At 44.9% G+C, this 26,535-nt stretch overlaps 1 protein-coding gene across 1 annotated transcript in view; it reads left to right on the forward strand.

The window, feature by feature from the left end:
* LOC135375664 (uncharacterized) overlaps window positions 1-26,535 on the forward strand; it is a 118,909-nt gene that overhangs the window by 19,470 nt on the left and 72,904 nt on the right. The window contains exons 8-9 of the mRNA XM_064608328.1: window positions 10,502-10,622; window positions 26,156-26,283. Of these exons, the coding sequence (XP_064464398.1) occupies window positions 10,502-10,622; window positions 26,156-26,283 (249 nt within the window). The remainder of the gene's footprint in view (window positions 1-10,501; window positions 10,623-26,155; window positions 26,284-26,535) is intronic.

Below are 26,535 nucleotides of genomic sequence, written 5' to 3' on the forward strand. Positions count from 1 at the left end.
TAGAAGCCAACATATTTAACAGGATAGGAAGCTGATAAGTGATTGATTGTCTACCATAATTTGTTCTACTAAACGGCAGGCGAAAGTTTTGGGCAGTCCTTAGTGTATACGTAGATCTGTACTGATTCATCGAAATAATGCTTAAGTGTTGATTGTTTGTCCTTGTCATCGTTTTGTAGAACTGTAATACGCGATATTTGTACAAAGAATTTAGTTTTAAAATCTCATACTTATGAAAAAGGAACTCTGCATGATCAGTGTAGGACAGACCAGCAACTATACGCAAGACTCTTTTTTGAATCATATTAATCTGATTTTCATTCGACGTTGTGGTCGTTCCCCAGATCAGTATGCAATAAGAAAGTAAGGAGTAAAACAGACTGTGATAAAGCAAGAGTTTAACAGCGACTGGAAGAAGGTACCTGCACTTGTTTATCATACCAGATACTTTGCAAAGTCTGCCACGAATATATTGCACATGCCCATCCCACGATAAGTTGTACGAAAACACTACACCGAGAGTCTTCACGTCATTTACATATTGAATTTTCATATCTCCGTACCATAATGGTAGATTCATGGTTACCTGTTTATTTTTAGGTCTAAATATCACCGCTTTTGTTTTAGAGACATTTATGTGTAAACGATTTCGTTTCGCCCAATTTCTTACTTTCTCGAGTAAGGCATTAGCCAAGGATATTAAACTGGTCTCATCGGATGATGAAACAAATATTGTAGTGTCGTCTGCATAAATAAAAAAGCGTGCATCGGCATCAATGTTTATGATATCGTTTATATAAAAAATGAATAATAAAGGACCTAATATACTGCCCTGAGGAACTCCTACTTTTATAGGCAACTCGGAAGATGTACCTACTTTCAACGAGACAAATTGTTTTCTATTACTTAGGTAGGAATCAATAAGGTTTAACGCCATACCTCTAATACCATAGGAAAAGAGCTTCGACAACAATATTTTATGATCAATACAATCGAAAGCTTTGCTGAAGTCTAGAAAAACACCCAGAGTGAGTAAACGATCTTCAAAAATTTTCAAGATATGCTCTTTCTGATACAGAAGTGCAAGCTCCGTTGACCTTCCCTTCTGAAAGCCGAATTGCTTGGGAGCAATAAGGCCGAATTTTTCAGAGAAATTTGAAAGACGGGTGTGAATTATTCTTTCTAGGACCTTAGAGAAAACAGGAAGTACAGAAATGGGTCTGTAGTTTTTGAAATCATTTTTATCTCCACGCTTAAAAAGGACAACGACTTTGGCAGTCTGCGTTAACTTCGGAAACACGCCTGTACTTAGTGATAAGTTACAAATTAATGATAAAGGGTAAGCAAGATAATCACTAGCGTATTTAACAGGACGTGCCTGCATGTTATAGGCGTCTATACTCTTTGAAGGTTTTAGTTGCAGAAGAATAGACCGCACTTCGGAAGCGTCTGTCGGGCAAAAAAAATATAGTATTATCATTAAAAGTGATATCCTGTAAAGAGGATATTCCTCCAGCGTGCTCTCCAATATTTACAAAGTGTCTGTTAAAGACGTCAGCAAGCTTGTCATCAGAAATAACTTCTCCACCAACAAGAAGATTATTAATTTCATTGGAGTTTCCTGTGCTGCCTAGTATAGACTTCAGGCGTTTCCATAACACCTCAGAGTTTTTGCCCTGTAAATCGTCAAATAGTTTCAGGTAATAATTTTTGTTTTGCCTGCCTTAGTTTATTATTTACAAAGTTTCGAAATTTCTTATATTCTACTAACTTAGTTAAATTCTTGGGTTTTTAGGAAATCATTGTATAGTGCATACTTCTTCCGGATAAGTGACAGTAATTCATAAGTGACCCAAGGTTTCTTTGCACGTTTAGCCTTTCGCATATTTCTATAAGGAAAACAGTTATCATAAATTTGTTTCACAAGTGAAAAGAAAGCATCATAAGCAGCATTAACATCTTGATAGACATTCAAAAATGCCCAATCTATAGCACCTAAACGTTCGCAGAACATGTCTAACGTAGCCGAACTAACATCTTGGAATGTAATTGTGCTTTGCATAATTTCTTTGGATGATTTGTAAACACCAGCTACTATTGGTAGATGGTCACTTATATCGCTCGCAATACAACCGGAAATAATTTTATGTTCATCGTAATTTGTGATAAATACATCAAGTAATGTGCTGGTAGAGTCAGTAATGCGAGTTGGGGTTTGAATTAGATTTGAAAATCCATAGGAATTGAACAAGGCAATCAAATCATATCTACTGCGTGAATTACCCAAGATGTCAATATTAATGTCACCACTTAGGAACAAACGACATTTATTTTCACATGCATATGAAAAAAGTAACTCAAGCTGTTCGAGGAACGCCGGGACACTACCTTGCGGAGGGCGATAAACAACGGCAAGTATTTCGTTTTTGTACTTCACACATTGTATTTCACAATCTGAATTGGATATACAAAATTCACGCAGCAAGTTGAAGGAACTTGAGCGAACCAGCATAGCAACCCCACCGCCAGTAGAGCTTTGGCGGTTTAAAACAAAATGATTATAGTTAGGCAAAAGGAAAAAGTCATGATCAAATTTGTACCATGTCTCAGTGATCATAAGAACATCTATATCTACAGACAGAGCGTCAAGCAATAGGGATAAACTATCATGTTTGGCTCTCATCGATCTGGCATTTAAATGAAGGAACAGGTATGATGGCACAACATCATTGAATAAAGAGGTTTTTACCTCATTTGGAAGGTGTGCAGTTTGCATGTCTAGGTGATAGACGTAACATTTTAAGCAACATTGTCGAGATCAGCAACATGGCTGATGCGAAATGGTTTATCTGACTCATTTTTTTTCATGAACACTGTTCCTGCTTGTGCCAGACGAACTTAAAGTGAAGCTGTCTGCCAAGCATTCTAGCTTTGTAGAAAAGATCCCTATTTGTCGTCGTTAGGTTTTCGTTTACGTACACGTTCTCACCGTTGATTTTCCTTCCTCGAAGTTTCCCTCTATTTGCGAGCCATTGTTCACAAATAGTTCGATTTGTAAAACGAACTAGGATAGGTGGAAATCTGTCAGATTTTGAAGGCAGTCTATGTATTGCTTCGATGGCACTGATGTCTGATTTTGGTACCTCAAGGGCGGCAACAACCTCGGAGAGTTTGTCCAGTAGATTCTCTTTCTCAGTATAACAAATACCGTGTATCTCCAGGTTGTTCTTCTGTTATACTGCTCTAGGCGGTTTAATTCCTGCTTGATAGCATCTACAGCATCAGTGCGAACTGTGTTGCTCCCTATTTTATCTATTCTTTTCCGCAGGTCGCCGATTTCTTGTTTCTGGGAGCTAAGATCAGCAAGTAAAGTGTCATATTTGTCAGATATCATCTGTAGTGACGTTTCCATCTGTATGAGGGTATCGCTCATGGAATTCACCCTGTCTTTTACTGGGGCAAGGTCAATGAGCATATTAAAAATTTTATCTATTTTTTCGCTGTCTTTTTCAGCCGACATACTTTTCTTCTGCTTAGTCAAACCACTTTTACAACGTTGACAGGACCAAGTTCCACGACTTGAGCGTACACCGGAACATTCACCCACGTGAAATGAATCACTACATTCGTGGCAGAATACAACTGAATCACGAGTCGTGAATTGCTTGCTACAAGCAGTACACATGTTACTGGATTCGGACATATCAACAGTTTGAAAGTTGCAGTCAGCGGCGTACACTTATTTAGTAAGAAAAGTACACAACGCTTACCTGCAGAATACAAGAGTTCAAAGTTTAGTGGTGCTTTTAACAGTCGCCGCTGACTGCAGAAATGAAAAGCTTGCAGCTCGCTTAAAACGATGTGGCGCTGATGTTGCTCTTGGAAGGCAACCAATCAAGACCGTTGTTTTCAGAAGAAATCATCGAATTCCTCGCAGCATGATAACAGAGGGGTGTCGGTTGCACGTGTTAGCGTTGATTCCTTGTATCGGGGCAAAGATCCACGAAATAGGCGATCTGCAGAATACAAGAGTTCAAAGTTTAGTGGTGCTTTTAACAGTCGCCGCTGACTGCAGAAATGAAAAGCTTGCAGCTCGCTTAAAGCGATGTGGCGCTGATGTTGCTCTTGGAAGGCAACCAATCAAGACCGTTGTTTTCAGAAGAAATCATCGAATTCCTCGCAGCATGATAACAGAGGGGTGTCGGTTGCACGTGTTAGCGTTGATTCCTTGTATCGGGGCAAAGATCCACGAAATAGGCGATCTGCAGAATACAAGAGTTCAAAGTTTAGTGGTGCTTTTAACAGTCGCCGCTGACTGCCGCTGACTTCACAGTCATAATGCTGGAGCTCTAATATCCACCTCTCTATCCGGTTTTTCGGTCGTGCTGTCTGAAGTAGATGCGTAAGGGCATCACTATCTGTGACAAGGTGGAAACTTCTCCATCCAGTTAAGGTTGAAAGTACCTCAAAGCCACAAGGATTGCAAGTGTTTCCTTTTCAGTCGCAGAATAGTTGAGTTTAGCTTTAGTAAAGGTGTAGGAGTACTATCCTATGACATGCAATCGTTGGTGAGTAGATGCGGTACAGTTACGGTGATAGAGTATAGCAGCAGTTCCATAGTATGACGCGTCAGTATGTACCTGTAAGGGAAGTTTAAAGTTTGGCAGCGTAAGGACTGGATCGGAGGAAATGTCAGAAACCAACTGCTTGTACGCAGCTTCGCATTCTGCTGTCCCTACAAAAGGTACGTGTTTCTGTGTTAGAAGAGTCAGGCGCTTTGTTTTCCTAGCGTAGTCTTTGATGAAACCCCGAAAGTGTCCAGCCAGACCAAGGAAAACACGAAGCGAGTGCAAATTGTGTGGCTTGGCAAGCTGAGTTATCCGTGCTACGGACTCTGCTTTTGTTGTCTTTGTGTAGCCATCAAATACGCGCCCTAAGAAGGTAACTTGTAACATGAACTTGTAACTCTACCCTCACTTGTGCTGCATGTTTGAAAAACTCACTTTTCTTAAGTTGACTTTAAGTGAGGCTCTGCAAAGTGCCTACCTCACTTGTGTCAGATGATGTCCTCCCGGCTCACGACGTGTCCCCACGCCAGCTCTCTGTTCGTTCCGGCTTGTCCAACCGCGACTACCAGCTCGTGCGTGGTAACGACGTCCTCCATGGGCAGAGGTGCACGAGACAGCGCATCTGCCACCTTGTTAGAGGTCCCCCTCCGATATTCGATCGACAGGTCGTACCGTGGCAACGTCCGACTCCAACGTGTAAGTCTTCGGGCGGGAGATTTCAATCTACTCAGCCAGGCGAGTGCCTGATGGTCAGTCTGGATTGTAGATTTCGCAGCATCCGGGTACATGTTGAACTTATTCAGTGCGAACATGATAGCTAGACTCTTTTTCTCCGTCACGGTGTAGTTTCGTTCAGGCGACGTCAGCGTGCGGCTTGCAAATGCCACAGGCCCAAGTTCACCTTCGCGCTGTTGTAACAACACCGCACCCAGTCCATAATCACTCGCATCTGTCTGCACTACAAATGGGCGATTAAGATCTGGGAGATACTGACAGGTGATCTGCGCTATCGCTTCCGCCAGAGCGGAGAAATCATTATCTTGTGCTTCCCCCATGACCAGCGCCCACCTTTCCACAATAGCCAAGTTAATGGCTCAGTTATATCCGAACACCTCGGTATGAATTGTCTATAAAATCCAATCATACCAAGGAAGCGCTGCAAGCTCTTTACATCCTGCGGGCAAGGGTAGTCTAGGATAGCCTTCAGCTTGTCCTCGTCCGGCCTTACCGTGCCGGACTCCACCGTAAACCTGAGCGTATCGATTGGGTTAGTGACCAACTGCATCTTTTGATGATTGACCGTCAACCCAGCGGCTTGCATGCGTCCCAGCACCACTTTCAGATGAAGGTGTTCCTGGAATGAACGTGAGAAAATTACTACGTCATTCATATAGGCCATGGGCGAAGTTGTACTTCGCATCGCCGAGAACCTCGTCCATCATTCGCTGAAAACTAGCCGGGGAATTTGGCAGTCCAAACGGAAGCCGGACGAGCTCAAACAGTCCCCTATGACAGGTAAATGCTGTCTTTTCGACATCAGGTACTATCATCAGGTACTATCGGTATCTGCAGGAATCTTTGACTGCAGTCCGAGATTGTTAACACACGGGCTGATCCCATCGTGTACATGATCGAGCCTATAGAGGCTCACCTCGTTCAAACCGACGGTAGTATACGCACAACCTTGCGGTTCCATCTTTCTTCGGAGCCAGTACCAGCTGAAAGGCCCATGGGCTGCGGGGGTTCTCACAGCACCCGTGTCGATCATCTCGTTAAGCGCAGCATCGAGCAACTTGCGCTTGTGAACGCTAAGCGGCCGAGGATTTCATCTCCAACGCCTTGCATCGCCGGTGTCTATGACGTGTTCCAAGTAATCGGTCAAAACCAGGTTTTTCAGTAAACATCCATGATGATGGTAGCAATGCTTGCTCCAGCATTTCCCGTTGCCCCGAGGTAGCTGGAAATCCTCACGGGCCCTCATCCAAGGCAGCAGTTGCAACTATAGGCTTTCGGTATTCTGTTCCGTGATGCACCAACGTGCAGTGATGGTCCAGCGAGGCGAGGTACTCCAGCGGCTTGCTGCTTTGGTTCATCGCTGTTGCCAGTCGGTTCCCGGTTTCGCCGTGGCCAGTCGCCTGCACCAGGGGTCGTCCACTCCAGTAATGGATAGAAGGTACAGCTCCATGCATGCTGGTATCCTCCGAGATGTAGGGCCAGAATGAGTCCCCTACGGATAATGAAGTCGCGACCCTGGATCATTGCTCCAGTCACTCCATGGAAGTAAACAAAGCGTTGTCTGACCCGATGTTCATCGACGGTCGAAGTAAGGCGTATCCCGCCACCGGCAGGTAAACCGCATCACAGGCGAGCCTTAGGCGATTTCTGGTCGTCCGTACCGAGATGTTCCGCCCTCGACACCAATCGAGGATTGGTGTCGCCGATCAGGGAAACAGCTGCTCCGGTGTCCACCAAACCTGCAGCGTATTTGCCCTGAACGCGCCCCACGATGTCATCTTGCAATCGGCAAGCTGGACCGAGGCCACTGTATTATCAGAAAAGACAGCACGGTTCGAAGTAACCTGCCTCTTATCGCTGTTCGCTCCGGCAGGAAACGGGAATGCGTGTCACTTCCTGTTTTTCCTCTACGAGACTGTTCGTCCCCCATACAGTTCCTGAATCGCCCGAACGTTTTCCAAAAGGCTCTCATCACTATGCTGCGTTCGGGCTGCAAGCTCTTCGCGCATACGCATCACATAGTTTAGGGGTAGGAATTCGTCCCGGAACTGCTGCTTCAATTTGCTCAGAGAGAAATAGAGGCTGGGACCTACGCCACAAAGCCGCTGAGCTTAACAGTGCTGCGGCTCAAATATTGGTTCAATACTGGCCCCATATGGGCTGCCAAGATTGCCAATAATGGGCCAATATGGGGAGCGCAACCAGGCTGTATATTGGACCAATATGGGCTGCCTATCTTGGCAAGCCCATTTTGCGCCAATGTTGCCCATATTTCTGTGATAACGCCAACGGGGAGTCCGTGTAATAATAAAGCTTTATCCGGTTTAACATTCACAACATTATTTCTCTCTTCCCGCTTTTTGATTTTTCATTTCTGCAAATCTCATTGATCCAAGTTGCCATAGATTTACAAAAAAAAAAAACACTGCATGGCCGCAAAAACGAAGAACGGGTGCTACGCCCGTCTTGCTGAAGGACACGGACAGTCCCACGGAATTGCCAGTGCCAAACATCCCTCAGAAGCCTTCATTGGGATCGCAACGGTCTATAAACCAAAAATTTCCAACCCGCTCCGAGAGTACAAAGGAGCGAAACACGTTCCTGACGGTGACGGTCATACGCCAGAGCAATTCACATCGCTTGCATTAACTTGAAAGCACCTAGCTTTACAGCAGCCATCCCTTGCTATCAAACATTGTGTTTTTTACTTGATCTGCCGCAATTCCGCTATCATTTGAGTAACTAGAGACATTTAAGGGGGGTGCGTATGAAACGTCCGATCCTACTGTCGCGCATGCGCATTAGCTGTAGGACGCGTGATTTCGCTCAAACGGCCACGCTCGCTCTCAGTCAGTTCGACCTAGTGGCATTGGCATCGCGAATCAAGGTGGCGGCTGCTTCCAGTATGTGGAAAGTTGGGTTGTCGAGTTCTAGTGAATGTTACAATGGGATTGCTACGTGTGTTGATTGTTTCGGATTGCTGATTGTCGATTGTATCATCTGCGGGAAGTTGCTGGATGTAACGATGTATTGAATTGGGCATTCCACACGCTTCAACGTCCAATCTTGCCATGCTGCTTGGGCATTTGTGCAACACGAGTACGTGCCATTTTCTGTATTTCAATTAATATTCATATATCAGTCAATATGGGGTGTGCACAGGCAATATGAGGCCCAGATTGCCAGGATTGTCCTAATATTGGCTCAAACTGGGCATTATGGGACCCATATTGCCAAGATTTTTCCAATTTTGGAGAAACTGGCCCCATATTGCACCCGTATCGCCAATGACCAGCCAATATGGGCCCAATATTGTGTGCTGCTTTCGGCAATATTGTGTGCTTATTTGACGGGAACAAATCAGCACGAGGAATCCCCGGGGGAATGATACGGCAGGTCGAAAACACCAGTGTTGGGCGCCAATTTTCTGGGATCCGCGGCCCACAAACCCGTGGTGATTTCGAATACGACCCGCCGTAACCCCGAAGAAGACGAACACAACAACTACAGAACGACGAACAAGGCTTATTTTCTTGCATGAGACAAACTTCCGCCACCAACTGAGCCCCAACAGTGCGTTCCTTATCACTTAAGTAGCTCCTTAGCAGGCCGTAATGCGCACGGGTGAGCACACTTTTGCTCCCAGCCTGATTTTCTTATTGCGCCGGTGCTATCAACGGGTTTCACGGCGACATGACACCTCCCACACCACATATTAAGTGAATTAATGGATGTTAATGTTAATTGAGGATTAGTCGTTCAGCAGTTACATCCGCTGTCATGCGAGATGTCTTGTGTTCTGAAGTCGGAGTTATATTACAAAAATGTGAAAGATAAAGAAAGCCCATATACTGCATCCTCATTGTAAACACCATACTTTAATGCGGGATTATTAAATGAATATATTCTGCGCCCCGCCGCTGTACACACGAAATGCTGTCCGCGTTATTTCGCTGGTGATTCCACACGCGATTTTTTTTATTCTTTAGTATGCATCCATGTCAGCAGGTCAAGCGCAAATTTACGCGCGCAGGTCGAACGCTCTGTCATATAGAAAGTGGCGAATATGCTCTCTAGCGGAATTTTGTTCCTACTTCGAGGCATGATTTCGCTGGCTGTAGGTGTCCCCCATTGCTGTACTTGGTATGATTTTTTTTTTTCATATTTAATGCATCTTTCATTTTATGTATCGCTCATACAGGTATCCGCTGAAACAGGCAAACGTTTGGAATATTTCGAAAAAAAAAAAGGGATTTTACGCGCCCGTTTCTCGAAAAGGCCCCTTTTTATCTGAGTCATGTTCGCCAGGACACTGAAGTCTGAAAGGATGAAAAGTTTTACACTGAGAAAAACTAAACGGAAGTCCAAGATAACGTAACAACCCAACCACAGAAGGTTAATTTACCAGTATAGATGCACAGAGCTTCGTTTTCTTCGTCTGAGCAAACTACAAGAGATGGTTGTGCTGGAAGCACGGTCATGGTTAATATTTGCATGGTTACTATTTGGTAAACGTGCTCGAAAGCCATACAATACCCACCTGTTGCATACCGGCACTTTCATGACTGATCGGCGGATGCCAACTGTGCACGGATGCCCCGAGTGACAAGGTCGGTGAGAGTTACACGATGTCAACTGTGCGTTCATACTGCCCAGCAGTCTAGACATTGGCCTTTGACAACGCCACGCCGTCGCAATCTGTCAGTCAAGGACAATCCCCCCGAAAACCATCGCGAAAACCAGACAGCGGCGTCTGCCTGACTCTAGCCACGATCAAGCCGCCGACGGTTGCACGCAAAGTGATGCAATCTGCAGCACTGACACACTTTCGAATTTGGCAGCATTGCTAAGCACCACGCTTCTATCCGGCACACTCTTTCGCGAGGCACTCAACAAACAAAACAAATAAAAGCATCCACTTTTGTTTGTCAAGACATGCATGAAACTTATTTGTCTCGTTACTCCGTTATTTTTGTTTATTGTTGCTAACGTTTCGGTGGCACTGCGGATAAGGCTGGCAGGCAATTAACGAGAGCAGCAAAAAATATCCGCGCTTTTATCCGTCGCCGGTTTTTACCGCTGATATATCTATGTGGGACAAGTCAAGCTACTAACAGGGGATATTCCCTAGGCAAGTTATAAAAGGGGGACTCTGAATTGCTTTGAGTACCCAAATATGTCGTCTTATTCGTTTTCAGGCTTGCAGTGCAATCAAAAAACTATATCCGATGCCGAATATGTGTGCTTCAGGAAGTACGAACAGGAACATGGCATTATTGCTAGAGGCCTGATGTCCGGCAATGACAGAGGACTGTGCTGGTAAGCTCTTTGTCGAGTGCATGCGGCGGTTTCACAGCGCCATCGTGATAAATAAGAAAATGCGTAAACAATTTTGCGGAAGGCTTCGCGCAAGGCAGGGCAGAGGCTTTGTTGTTTTAGGTTCTGACGTTATCGGCCAAGTTAACATCTTTATCCAGCGTCAGCCCCATAGTACTGGGTACATATTCCACTTTTCGTTCGAGGGATCGAACACTCCTGAGCTGCAAAACCTCCGAGTGCTATCTTCTACAGCCACTCTTTGCTGGGTTACTGCAGGTGGAGTCGCCATTCTGGTGGCCAGTTGAGGTGACCCAAGACGTGCCAGAAGCAAGAATGTATAATGATATAATATTTAATAATAATAAAGTATTTAATGAAACATAGCAGCCAGATAGAGATGAACGGAAGCAGCCGCTTCGGAGGAAAATGAAAAGCCAAAAGAGAACTACGTTCACGCACGCAGCTCTTCTTCATACGAGGAAAACAGAATGCATTGCGTTATCTGCAATGGGCAGTGAAGGAACATTTAAAAGCGATAAAACCCCAGTGCAGGGGACACAAAGCAACAACACAGTCTGTGTTGTTGCTTTGTGTCCCCTGCACTGGGGTTTTATCGCTTTTAAATGTACCACCAAACAGCCCGGTTTTTATCGCTTTTTAGTGAAGGAACACCTGCAGGAAGGGTGCCAGGGGAACACCCTAAGGAAAGGGAGTCCAGGGAACACCTTTAGCAAGGGAGCAAAAAGTCATATGTGTGACGGTCGTGGACACCCCCAAGGGAGTTTCCCACACTCCTTTTTCTTTCTTCCCACGAGGTATAGCACTCGTAGCGCTGAGGACCTAATTGCCATGACATGTTCGCGGAAATAGTTTGGCGTCGAAAGTTACACACAGATCACAAATAATGTCCACACGGCATATCTCGTCAATGCATGAGTTGCAAAAAATAGTGGCACTGTTTTTACGAGCGAACTAAACTACCTTAGTTTTAGTGCTGTTGGTTTTAAGATGATTGTGAGAGAACCAAGAAATGATATTCGACACGTCCTCCTGTGGCAATGCACAATTAGAGCTGGCGCGCACAGCGGTAGGGAGAAGGAAACAGGGAGTCAATGACGGGGAGAGGTTTTCTTTTTTTTTTTGCGCGATTTTCCCAGGACTACCGTGTTTCTGTGTTTAATTTCGTTGCTTACATAACCGCAGTCAACTTCTTCCTCGGGTTCCTGGGAAGAGAGTTGTCAGGCCGCGACCGGACGATGGCGGGGAGCACAAGTTTACCGTGGCGGCTCGGCGCACACCAGGGAAGTCGGACTCGCTCAAAAAAGCGTGACCACAACGGGAGCTGCCATCTGTTGGCTGCTTCATTCAGCTAAACTTGTCGTGCTCGTTTTCCTAAATTCATCACCTGCTGTCTAAATTCAGCGTACTGTGTGCGTATCTCATATGTATTCGTTAAACAAATAAGCAGTGAATATTTTCCCACTACAACACTTGCTTGTGTGCTGCCGTTCGTTGGTCACTTTAATATCACGAAACTCGACAGACCAGAGCATGGAATGGCGGGTGGTTTCATTTTTGCAATTTCCGGTTCCCGTTGGTTTGCATGGCGGTTTACTGTGTGTCATGCTGTGTGTATTCATCTTTGTAATTCTGTTGCCTTCGGAAATACATGCCTACATTCGTTACGATGGTCAACGATTTATTGATCTCGCTCGCAAATCATCCAAACGCCACTTCAATACGTCATAGGCGGTAAACGTCTTCATCCGTGTCGGTGGAAAGCAAAGGGTTGGCGGTGCCGCAGGTAATCTCATAGATAATATATGATTTACGTTTGATATGGCAACGTTCACCTTGTGATTCCGATAGCACTACTCAATTCTGCATGTATCCCGAAGCTTCGTGCGTACTCAACGCAATTACACGGCTGTCCTCGCTTCAACGGTGGACGCCGTTCCCTCCGTCAGCGGGTTCCCCCGTGTTTCGTCCGACGTGACTGCACAGGGTTGGCCACAAACGGAGCAGCTCCGCTGTAGTTAGCGGGCTGAAATTCGTCCACTAACACTGTCCATGACCAGCGGATGGCTGCGCCCGTGCGGTCACGCTCGGGGATAGGAGAATCCCATTGACGGCGCGTCAAGTACGTTCACTAGTCTTCCTATATTAACTCTATGGCACACACCTATAACTGTCATACAGTGTTTTAATACGTTAGCGTAACCTGTATGTATGTGTGTGTGTATGTCCGTATAGACCAGAATTTTAGGTACGAAGCAGCGCAAACGAGACACTCCCCGTACTCTCGACACAGCGCGCCACCTGCGAGGACGTTCGGCGCGGGGACTGCGTGTGAAGCTGTCGGAATGCAAGTTCACAGTAGGCGCGGTGAGGTTTGTGGCATTTTCGTACGCCCTGGATTATTCTAAATCAACAACATATGTTTATCTGGATCACACTGCTCTGTGGTTGATTATACGAAGAATAAACGCAAGCAAAATGTCCAGTTGGACGGGATTTGTAATACGAATGAAGTCGAAAGGGCTATTGCATTGCGTGTACACCAGCTGCACAGAGTTCTCAGTGCTTGAAAGGCGTCGGGAATTCGTAACCGCGGTCATGTTGATGCACGTTGTTTTACGTATTCACCGAATAGGAAATTCTGGTGTAGTATTATTATATAATAACGAGTTCATTATGCCCGCGCGTCCGGCAAACCGTTATTTTAAGTCCGAAGATTGTTTCATTACACATTTCAATGCCAAATGTGTACACAGCAGCCAATGCTTTCACCAAATAAGTTTACCGTAGTAGTTGTCGTTGTTCAAAATTCAAGCAAATTTTAACTGAGGATCCACAGCGAACTGCCTGGTGTTCATCGCGAACTACAAAATTCCTAGGAAGGGAGTTGCCTCAGGACAGAAGCCGCCGATATTTCGAACAGAAACTGTTCTTCTTCTGGGCACCGTCCTCATCATTGGCATGGTATTTAAAGGGTTAGGTGTGACGTGTTTAAAGGTTCATGCGAATTGTGGGTCAACAGCCCGGAGGGAAGAAAGGTCCGTACGGGTTTTTACGGCGGGAGTGAATGGCTGCTTTGTTAGAGTGTGGAGGGGATTATGTGAACGTAGTGATCTAGGCTACAGACCGGTTGCAGAAAAATGGAACGTTCACGAACACGTGGACGAAACGGGACAACAGGCAAGAATTCGCAAGCATAGCGAAAGATAAGGAGGTTAGTGGTTACGTGGGGAAAATTCCAGAACGAGCAAATTTTTTTTTTAATATATATTTGTAATACAAAGTTGTGGCATGCAATAAAGAGAGCAGAAAGCAGTGGCCATGCAGAACATAACGGATGATAATGGAGGTAGATGGGAAAAGCATATTTTATTTGTGAAGTGTTTCTATGGTGCCTTGTGATTTGTTGATACCGGACGGGTGAAGAGCGTTGAACTTGTATATGAGATAAGACTCCCTATCACGTCTGTCACGTACTGACAACGATACTTCCCCGAAGACAGAACAAACACCGAACATACATATACCAGGACACATGGCTACACGAGTTCGACAGGAAGGCGCGCGCTGTCAACAACCACCTCATCCACATGCGTCAGGTACACACCAACGTTATGGTTATCACACACGCAGCTTTCGAATACCACGCTGAAGCACATCTCGCTCGGGACGGCATCCACCCAAACCACGCAGGCGTACGAGCTATGGCACACAACATCAAACACCTAAAGGTCCATAGATGCCGTCCTGCACTGACAAACGCTCAAACACAACATCCTCAACCAGCTTACACTTCAAGCGCCAGCACCGCAAACACGCCAGAACACACGATGGCATCAAAGGGGACCACAACGACCACTGCACCCACGCATACGCACGCGGCAAACGACAACACTCCAAACACAACCCGCACACACACAAAGTTCACGCAAACTGTGACACAGAAAACCACAAGCACGCAAACACAGACAGATGACATCGAGGAACACAGCGAGTCTCCCCAGCCACTGACCCCACAGCCACCGACCCCACAGACACGACGCACGCGCACATCACGCAGAAAACACCGTTGACTATCTAATCACCAGCCTACCATGCAGTCAACGAACTTTCTACGAATGCGAAAACTCATGGAGAAACGTAGCCGATACCTACATCATCTACGGATCTACACCTACCACCTGGCTCACAACACAGTACCTAAAGGCCTCACCCCTAAAACAGTTCCTGCATTAGGAAAACTGACACCTGAACTAGAGCTAGAGTGGGCATCAGCCCTTAACAACACAGCCCGTACGTTTCTTGAAATATTAAAGAAACAGTGCCACGCGCAACTCGCTACGATCCAGGCCCATATGAACAATATCAGTCTCACCGACGCGGAGGCAAACACTCTCGAACTACACATTCAACAACTCAACCGCGAGCTAGCTAACAAGGAACACTCAAAACTCGGAAAACCTAATTCCAACAACGACACGGATACCGGACCCACTAACACGACACACGCAGCAGCCGAACAAATCATTTCCAGCACCACAACCACAACTCTCCGCAACATCGCTGAGCCACCCCAAGAAAACGCTGACGCAAGCACCGTAATAGATATATCACGCTCACTAACCAGCAACGAACTACAAGTCCTCTCTAGGGGGTTAACATTCTGCCCTACACTCAATTCTGTTAACGAATACGAAATCCACAAAGACATATCAGACTTTGCGAGACGGCTACGCCTTAGAGAATTCTTCGCTCATATAACACAAGAAAACAACAACGACCTCCGACTACCATCAACCTGGACACCAAATCACGGCCGAGAACCCGCACTAGACCTGTACATTAAACAAGTAAGCAACGACATCCTTCGCGGTATTTCCCAAAGCTCGCGTGGTCACAACCTCACTAAAACACAACGTGACATCATCAATGCGCTAGCTGACAGAGATGATATCATTATCAAGCCCGCAGATAAGGGTGGGAGTATCGTCATCTGGCCCACAGATAAATATATCTCTGAAGCACATAGGCAACTCAACAATACGCAACACTACCTCAAACTGGACCATGACCCAACAAAGGAGTACACGGCGCTAATAACCCATACCATACAGGACCTCCACGAACGAAAGCTCATCACACGTGATGACCTCAGATATCTCACCCCATCAAACACAGACGCAGGTCGTTTCTATTTACTGCCCAAAATCCACAAGGTACACGCCAACGAGCTCTATACGGCTGACATCCCCGGCAGGCCAATTGTATCTAATAACAACACACCAACAGAAAGAGTCTCGAAATTCCTGGACCACTATTTAAACCATATTCCGACAACACTGCCATCGCATGTACAAGACACACCCCACCTCCTCAGAATAATCAGAGATATAAACAACACTCGTACATTTGGTAGGGACACAATACTAGCCACGCTGGATGTGACATCACTGTATACTAACATCCCACACAACGACGGAATCACAGCCCTCTGCAATACCCTTTCTACTACAAACACCAGAAAAGACACGGAAACCATACTCGCTCTAATGGACTTGGTTCTTAAACTGAACTACTTCGAGTTCAATGGTGAATACTACCTACAAGTACACGGTACAAGTATGGGCACACCTGTTGCACCCACATACGCAAATATCTTCATGGGGTTCCTAGAAAACAAAGTTCTCAGCGCCCTCTCATTAAAACCCACGGTGTACCTTCGATACATCGATGATATACTGATAATATGGGAACACGGGGAACATGAATTTCAAAAGTTCGTACATCTACTGAACACCGCGCATAGCAACATAAAGTTCACATCACAACAGTCAACTCACTTAATTAACTTCCTCGACACCACGATATCACTAGACAACGGCAACCTCGTCACAACCCTGTACAAAAAGCCAACTGACAAACAACAATACCTTCACTTCAAGAGTCACCACCCGCGTCACTGTAAGGTTGGAATTCCTAATGGGCAGAGTGTAAGACTACGCAGAATTTGTTCAAACGACACAGATTACGCTGAGAAGCTTGACGAACTCTGCAGTACACTTGCCCAAAGGGACTATCCAGACTCCCTCCTAACCGAATTCCGTCGCAAGGCACTCACACTCGATCGAAACGAGGTTCTGGAAAACCGAAAAAATCCCGACGCGTGCCAAATAAGCTTCATCACAAGATATTCCAACGCACTTCCAAACATCAAAGCCATTCTACAGAAGCACGAGGCCCTCCTCCAAAGCAGTGACCGACTTAACAACATATTCACAAATCCCATACAGGTGACATACCGACGCGCAAGAAACCTGGCAGACTCCTTGGTCAATGCCAAAATCAGCAAAACGAGCGCCCCGTACTCGGGAACACGACCCTGCAACCTCCCGCGCTGCAAAACATGCAAGCACGTTCAACACGCTAACTCCATCAAAAGCACTGCGAGCAATTACACCCACCCCGTTAACCACGCATTCACATGCACAAGCTCCAATGTTATATACTGCATTGAATGCGGCGACTGCTCTATGCAATACATTGGTGAAACCGGCCAACAAATGAACAACCGCCTTACCGGACACAGAACCGACACGTCCAACAAACTCCCCAAAGCAGTCGCCGAACACTTTAACGTTCCTGGTCACAATTTTGACAACATTAAACTATATATTCTAGAAACCGGGTTTAGATCCACACGTGACAGACGTGATAGGGAGTCTTATCTCATATACAAGTTCAACGCTCTTCACCCGTCCGGTATCAACAAATCACAAGGCACCCTAGAAACACTTCACAAATAAAATATGCTTTTCCCATCTACCTCCATTATCATCCGTTATGTTCTGCATGGCCACTGCTTTCTGCTTTCTTTATTGCATGCCACAACTTTGTATTACAAATATATATTAAAAAAAATTTGCTCGTTCTGGAATTTTCCCCACGTAACCACTAACCTCCTTATCTTTCGCTATGCTTGCGAATTCTTGCCTGTTGTCCCGTTTCGTCCACGTGTTCGTGAACCTTCCATTTTTCTGCAACCGGTCTGTAGCCTAGATCACTACGTTCACATAATCCCCTCCACACTCTAACAAAGCAGCCATTCACTCCCGCCGTAAAAACCCGTACGGACCTTTCTTCCCTCCGGGCTGTTGACCCACAATTCGCATGAACCTTTAAACACGTCACACCTAACCCTTTAAATACCATGCCAATGATGAGGACGGTGCCCAGAAGAAGAACAGTCTCTGTTCGAAATATCGGCGGCTTCTGTCCTGAGGCAACTCCCTTCCTACATCTCTACCGGTTCGCTGGATTTCTACCCATCTACAAAATTCCTAGTGTGTGCACAGCATTAAAAAAATTTAGTAAGCAACGCGGAAAATCAACTTATGAAATCTTGTTCATGCAACGTAACAGAGTTAGCATTTTAAATTCCATATCGCGGATTAGTGATAACAACCTTTTTTCCTTCGCTTTGGTCGTGTAACTTTACCCTTTTATGCCGGTCGGTTGACGGACTGTTTTCCAGCGAAGAGCGACATAAAAATCGAAGTATGGGGCATTATGAGTTAACGATCTGTTCTACTTTGAACTATTAACAACAATCAGAAATAATGATGCTGTTGATATTATTGTGAGAGTGTGGGGTCCTTGCTTCACACGTGTACTTATTTAATTCTGTAAAGGAGTCATTGTTTTGTTCACTGCAACACCAGCAAGCATTCGTGCAAAACAACTTTAAATGTTCGTAAGTGTTCGTATATGTGACAGGAATATTCTGGTAGTCAAGAACGGCGATACATAATTGGAAGTGAGAACGTTGAATGAAACAAATAGCTTGACAGGTGAAGGAATATGTGAAGACAAAAATCATGTCATGACATCAACAGTTCATTGGATACTACCCGCAAAACATACATACAGGGAACATAACTATGTTCGATATATCGTTCAACAAAAAGGAAATGCATGTAGCGCCTGCGCTATCGCAGAAGTTTACTAGACGCCACGAACTTTGCTGACTTCAGTTTTTGCTCTGTTTCATTTTCAAGTCTTATGAAACCAAATTCATATGCATAAATATATACACTTATGCATCTCCCACGGGGCGCCCGAACAACGATTCATACCTCGAACGCACAGCTTCGCCAATGGACAGAACCGAAGCGCCCGCAGTCCAACCCGCACGATGGCGCCACAGTCGCTACAAAATGGCCGCGCAGTGGAGCCGACGAAATTTCTTGTCTATACGAGATGGCGAAGCCCCACCGAGGCAGTGGTATATAAGTGGCCATGTAAGGGGATATAAGAGGATAGGTATAAATGGAGCTAAATGATTCATGAATTGAAGTAGTCAAAACACCTTAAGAGTAAGAGGTTAGAGTAATTTAAGGTAATTAGAGGTAATTAAAGGCAATTAATGAAACAGTTGAGCTTAAAGAAATGAATGTAAGACATATACAATTAAGAGAAATATCAATTGAAATTACAGGTTACCACAGGTAATTAAGTGTAATTAACGTCAACTAAAGCGGAATTGAGAGTAATTAAAGCAAGCAACCGCAATTCAAGGGAATTAAATGAAATGCAAGATTAGCTCATGTAATCTGCAGTTACCTAAAGTAATTAAAGGCTAACTACATGGTGATTGAAAGTAATTGAGGCTGATTAAAGCAATAAAGGGTAATTAACTGTACTTAAGTATAGTAATTGAAAGTGTCGAACCGGAAGTCAAGTATACGCCGGAGATTTAGTCTAGTGACGAAGTCGAGTTGGATCGGAAGTGGATACCCGGAAGTCAAGTATGAATCGGAAAAGGTGCTTAATGCTACGCGTTACCACTACCACTAAACCACTGTCCCATTTACCACTAAGTCGCCACTGAATTTTGTGGAACCGACGCCTATTGACATTCCATGAGTATTTTCATAGTATGTGCCATTAATCAATTTTATGGCACTAAGCCTGTTTCAAACAGTGTCATACAGCGTTTTGTGACTCTCGACGGTCCTTATGGCATGCAATTACTATATTCAAAGTATGTGACATGAATCGATTTTATGGGACTGTCAAATACTGTTGTACAGTATTTTGTGGCTACCGACTGTCTTTATGCCATTCTACGACTTTTCATGATTTTGGTCATGACTGGACTACATCAAACACACAAAACGTCACAAACCACTATGTGACACTGTTTGAAGCAGCTCTAGCCCAGTAAAATCGATTCGTGTCAGATATCATGGAATGTCATAATGACCGTCGTTGCCTAAAAAACACTGTATAACACTGTTCGAAGCAGCTGTAGTCCCATAAAACGGATTCACGGCACATATATCAAAACAGTCATGGAATGTCATAATGACCGCGGTGATAACAGACTACTGCAGACACCAGTTGAACCAGCGGGAGCACCATAAAATTGATTCATGGCGCACATGGTGAAAATAGTGATGTAATGTCATAATGAGCGTCAATAGTCATACAGCATTGTATTACACTGTTTGAAGCAGCAGTAGTCCCATAAAGTCGATTCTTGGCATATGCATGAAAATAGTTATGGAATATGGTAATTACCGTCGGTGGTTATAAAACACTATACGACAGTGTTTGAAGCACTGTTGTTTCGATAAGATTAATTGTGCACATATCATGAAAATAGTCATGGGATGTCATAATGACCGTCGGTTGTGACAAAAAACTGTGTGCCGCTGTTTGACGCAGCTCTAGCCCAGTAAAATTGATTCATGCCACATATCGTGCAAATAGTCATAGAATGTCAATGACCGTCAGTCGTTACAAAACGCTGTCACACTAGTTGAAGCAGCACTAGCCCAGTAAAATTGATCCATGCCACGTATCATGAAAATAGTTATGAAATGTCATAATTGCCGTCCGTAGTCATGAAATGCCGAATGGCATTGTTTGAAACATTGATGAGGGAAATCCGGATTTAAATCCACCGGAGGGCTAGCGGATTTGATTTGCGATTTGATTTGCGCAAAAATATGGGCAGGATTTGGATTTGGATTGAATCGCATTTTCCACTAATGATTTGGATTTGGATTCAATCGCATACTCCAGGTATGATTTGGATTTGGATTGAATCGATCCTTCTTGAGCGGATTTGCGCGTGGATTTCGCCAAGCTCCCTCAAAAGATGCATGGATTTGAAATTGAACGAAGCGCCGTTTCGCATTCTACGCGAATTGATGTGACCTTGTCTGAAATCTGCACACGCACTAGCGGTGTCCTCTCCCCAGAGCGACAGGAGTAGCCGTTTTGTTCCAATCACTTCCCCTCACCGCACCGAGGGAACACCAGGTGCAGTTCTTCGAACGCAGTTAACGTAATTCTGTCGATTGGACGGCACCTTTCCCGAGGACCTCTATCTGAGTCTTCAAGCACGACCGGTTTCAAGCTTGCCAAATCATGTCGTGAAATTCTTGGCCTTCGCCATCATACTGAACGCATACAGGTACACGCATTCACGTCAAAACAAATTAAAAACGAACAATAAATATATCCTTGGCATCCTACCATTTCGTGATTTCGGGCATTCAAGCCTTTCCTACTCCCACGAACAAACATAGCAAGATGTGCCACTCTTCCTCGTATACCCTCTTTTTTTTCCCCTTGATTACAACAGTCTGTACTGCGCGAGGAAAAATTTTACGAAGCCCCGAAACGTCAGCATTAAAACAGACCCATGGGCTACATGTTTAGTATAAGTATTCGTAACATGTCCCACGATTTATTAACGATCCATTTAATTGTGACCCCCAGGGTATAGTAACCAACGACCTGTGGTCTTTTTAGTACTGATGGTAGAAATCGACGAAGGCGTGTGTTTTTGGGCGTAGCTGAGCCTAGGCCCGCCATAGGAATTCCTTCACTCAGGCCTGTTCGCAGGGTGCTAAATGACGAGGAGATTCCTGACCCAAAATCCGCTTTTGGGAAGGTGTACCATACCTACAAACTCCACACTGTTCATGGCCCGTGAAGCCCGAGTCAACACCAACACGATACGTGATGATGGAGATGGGGGTTGTGCACCACCCCTCCCAGAGTGAGCCAGTCATCTACGATTCAATACACTTTTATCAGTACCATTTTTTCTTTTTTGGTGTAACACAAAAATTTAACGGCACTTAACGAATTACGTGTTGGCAATGCAACAGAAAGTGCGGCTGATTTTCGGTAAAGTTTTACTATTTTCTTTCTGGATGCCTTCAACTCCCATCATTCATTCATTACATGTATTTTCGCTGGGCTTCTTTTTGCGCCCCTCTTCCACTGGCATTGCGCAATTCCGCGTGGCGGAATGGCCAGCTGTCGGCTACGCGCCGGCGAGTAGAGCCGTCTGAGCCAACGGGGAATTAAATGACGGAGGACGAGTTTTTTCGTGAGGAGGAATCTAATGCTATCACACTGCAGGCCGACGCAGCTCTGGGCTCGGGCAATGCTCTGGACTGCCTAGCTCTGGGGGAAGTACTCATGCCCTCCAAAACGCGGCCTGTGTTACCTTCCAGCTAATCGTACGGCGGCTGGTCGCGCGTGAAATACAACATCCACATTCAACGATCCCAACGATCCGAAATGGCTTCGCGTCTTCAACCTTTAAGTGGGAGCACGCTCGGCATGCCCGTTGCCCGCACGGGGCGTGCGAATGCTAGAGGTGACACAGTGAGGTCGTCTTATGTCCACTCGTGGGTAGTTCCATTTTAAATCGACAAGGGTGGGAAATTGACAATTTTTAATTCCCATGAAAAAAATATATGTTAGATAGCATCTCGATTGATGGCAAACGCAACAATTTCAAGCTCCATCCGATGAACCGTTTCCGATATGGAGAGGCGGAAGGTTGCGGCGGCGAATGTTGGTTCGAATTTTTTCCCAACTTTGACCTCATAGCAACGCGCTTCTTGTTTTACTATATCCTTCAAATTTGGCTGATAAAAACTATGGGTTCAAGACAGCACGCAGAAAAAGTGCCGTGACTCCTACTTTAAAGGGGCGCTACGAAAAAATTAATTCCCGAACACAGCACTTCCGGCGAAAAATGTACGATTTCGAACTTTTATTGTTCATGAGCATGTACACGCATTCCCTTGAATGTAGATTCATTAGAACCGCTAGCTCATTCTCTATCGAATGGTATCAATGTCATTTATATAGCTCCTGTGGTAGAGCGAGCAGACGGCTTTCAGTAGAAGCAACTCGCCAAATTGCTCCCCCCCCCCAATCGCCCCCAAAACGTCAGTTTATACATTGAATTTTCCTCCCCCCCCCTCAAACAGAGCGCCTGGATCCGCCCCTGACACAGGCTGATACGTGGGGACTGATAGTCTGGTACACGCCGAGCAGGCGTAACCGAAAATGTCTTTCTAAACTAAAAAAATTGTCCTAAAATATGAATAAAATTTCGGCCAGTTCGGCGGATTGATAGACTGGCCCTTTATATCCTCGTTAATCAGACAAAATTTATTGCTCTTTGTGCCACGTCACACTGTTATTTAAGCGTTGCTTAGTGAATACGTGCAGTATTAGTAATTTGGACACGGTTATAGGTCTAGTAATACTACTGCACGAATTTTGGCTCCCGGATTTGTCAAAATATTCGATAAATCCGGATTTAAAAGCGGATTTGATTTAGGCCCGGAAAAACAAATCCGAATTTAAAAGGATTTGATTTAACGTGTCAAAATTAAATCCGGACTTGATTTGATTTGATTTACTATCTTCAGAAAAAGTGCCGATTTGATTTAAATCCGATTTGAGCGGCCAAATCCGCAACACTGCCGTAGAAAGCACAAGGTACGCTGAGAGAACATCATAAATGCGGGAAGGCGTTCGTTCCGCGACTGAGTCCTAGAACATCGTAAGAATACAAGAAGTAGGAAGCTGCGAGTTCTAGATATCGATGGATATATCCGCAGCTCGCAAAACGCACGCGTGTATTGACTCGACGACCAACAGCCGAAAAGTAGCAAGCCTAAGTGGCGTTCATATGGAGGACCGCAGAACGCTTGCGATAATCGCAACAACCATGCGCTAACAGCTCTTGCTATCAAAATAATGCCACACATAGCATAAAATGTACACTTACCAGTGTAGTTAGCTGTGTGAACCAGAGCTGCAGTGGATGGTGTTCGTTTTCGGTTATGTATTCTTTGCAATCTTCGCACTCACTATACCTTCCCCTCAGAACACCGAAAATATCCTTGTTTGGTAGCGACATCTCGCATTCCCGTTGTTCCTGACGTCACTATGATGAACGCGAGGAACATTGACGAGAAAAATCACTTATGAAAACAGATTGCACCTGTCAACTGACGCATGTTGAGCGTTCGGAGTTTCAAGGAAACCGCTCTCAGTGTGGCTAGACCAGGCTCGGCTACGCAACGAAAAAGAAACTGTCGGAAATGCGGAAATCTTGGTGGTTGCGGCATTGGAATGGTTTTCCACCCTGTAGAAACAAACTTACAATCCGTGTTGACACAGCAGTGATAATATGTAGTCGACGCAGATGACGCTGAAACAGATATAAAATAAAAACGTGCACGTAGATTCGCAACTGTCGTCTCGAATGCGAGGCTGAAACGCGACATTATGCTGAAAAACAGAAGAAAAACAAACGACAAGAACCTAACAAAGAAATAGTCGTTGGAAATTTTGCTTAGAAGTTAGTGTCGGAGTAAAGGGTACATTTATAGGTTACAATAAGCTGTTTTTGTTTTTCCCGAGATGTAACTTCTGTTGCTGTTCTAAAGACATGATTTCGGTCGCTTTAAACACTAAATATACGTTACGGTGGTGTAACCTATAATAAATCTCGAAATCTACGTCTATAGATGTTACTTGTTGTATCCATAAATCATGCTACATTCACGTAATCATGAATGTCTCAGTCATGACAATTTCCATGACGGAATACGTTTACATGTGTTGCTTGGGTCAAATGGGGTTGACCACTGGATTAAATTCGGTAAGGCTTGGATTTAATTGAGTGACCTATGGATTAAAATGAGCGGGAAATCTTGAAGCAACATCCTCCGTACGACATTGTCTTTCCAAAGTTTCTTATTCCCAATTCAAACAACTCTGGGATAAGAGCCTTATGCGTCTGTGTGAAAGAGGCGTTTGAGGCGTAAGTGTCTGTATCGTCCATAATTGTGGTCTAGCTGGGCCAATGCTCCTTATTACTAATAACTTCAGTTTTTGGCTTTTCACAAATTCAGCTTGACCGCTGAGCAACTTCAAAGAGTTGACGACATGTCCCTGAGCATGGGAGCAAGTATACTCCAGCTCGTTTGCATTTTACTCCTATCTTCAACTTCAAAGCACCCTGATGTCCATTCTCATCTACTGATGAGGATTGCTGCAGGGTGCAGCCACTCTACTAGCTCCTGTTTCCTCATTGATTTCTCGGTTCGTATTCGTAATTCCTCGCACAATACCAGGAGATCGACTTTTAGAAGCGATTTCAGGTCCATAATGGCAGAGGTGAGCCTACCTGTTCCAAACTGTTAGGCCTAAACGCACACGTGCCCAGGTCAAACGTCTAAAACATTTGAGCTCAGCGGTCATCAAGAAAACCTGAACCATCTCGAAGAACGTGGACTCCACCCGAGTAAGCCTCGATACTTTTCGTCTGGGAGCACCTACTGGCTACATGTATCCCATCGATCCACGAGTTGCACTACTGTCCCAGAATAATGGAAGGGCACCAGCAGCAAGCTAGAGAGCTAGCGAGCGAGCTTGTGATATAAATCCATACTGAAGCGATCAAATAGTTAGAAAGCAAGCTTTTGTCCCCGTTTTTCCGTGTCCCTCGTCTCGGCGTTTCTTCTGTGTGGAAAGCTAGAGGAGACCTTGGCTGTCTCGCTTCCTAGATGTAATCTAAACTAACATGACATTGCCCTCAGCCGCCTCGTGATAGCCTCGACTAGCAAATGCACCCGGTGCTATGTGAAGGGCAGATCGTCAAACGCTGCCATAAACGCGTCTGCGCCCTTGGTTGACATGGCCCCTCCTATCGCCCGAGCTGAGTTTTTGACGCCGACCACAGGAATTTCTGAGGGGTAGCTCAGTAATGCTATCCCACTAATAATGTAGATAAAACCTGCCGTTACCCAACACCCTGTCGCAAGTGGGGCCCCGAGTCAGCTGTTGAGAATGCTTCTTTGAATGAATGAATGTCCGACAGAAAAAAACGCGAGGAAATGGAAATCATGATTGTTACTGTTGTGTACAGCCTCTACCGGAGTGACAATAAGTCGACACCAGAATCGACACCATTTTGGTGTCCTAAATACAGCATCCCTAAACAGAACACACATTTGCGTTTTCGTGAATTATCTGCATTCATGTTTGACATATATCTTGCCGCACCGAATACAAAAGAAGAGTCTTCCACCAGTCCTGCGCGGGCCGCTGTACACATCGACCCTTTATTATCCACGAAAAAGGTCAATCTCATGTAACATATATTTGTATGCTATCTTTTGCAGCCCGTTGATCTACAAGAGGAATTGTGTTCCAGACCAATTAAAACCTAAAGGATGTGGGGAACAGCTTATTCAGAATTATGTTGCAAATATACAGCTTGCAATAACAAACCTATGTGCAGCATCTATCTGTGAGTATAACCACATGGAGAGCGCTGGCGCATAATGCATCCTACATGTCTTCTAGGAACAGTAGTTTTTGTGGTGTCGGTAGTAAAGGTCGCCATACCTCAGGAGGAGTGTGTTATACCGTCTGCTATCTTCCATTGTCGTTCTAAGGATTGTTAGATTTTTAATATTTCAATTATTTAGAAAGGCACGTAATTAGGGGCGTGGCATGAAATTTGTGAGTGAGATTACTCTTTGGGGGGGGGGGGGGGGAC

Source organism: Ornithodoros turicata, unplaced genomic scaffold, assembly GCF_037126465.1.
Source record: "Ornithodoros turicata isolate Travis unplaced genomic scaffold, ASM3712646v1 ctg00000914.1, whole genome shotgun sequence".
In the NCBI taxonomy this organism is placed as follows: Eukaryota; Metazoa; Arthropoda; class Arachnida; order Ixodida; family Argasidae; genus Ornithodoros; species Ornithodoros turicata.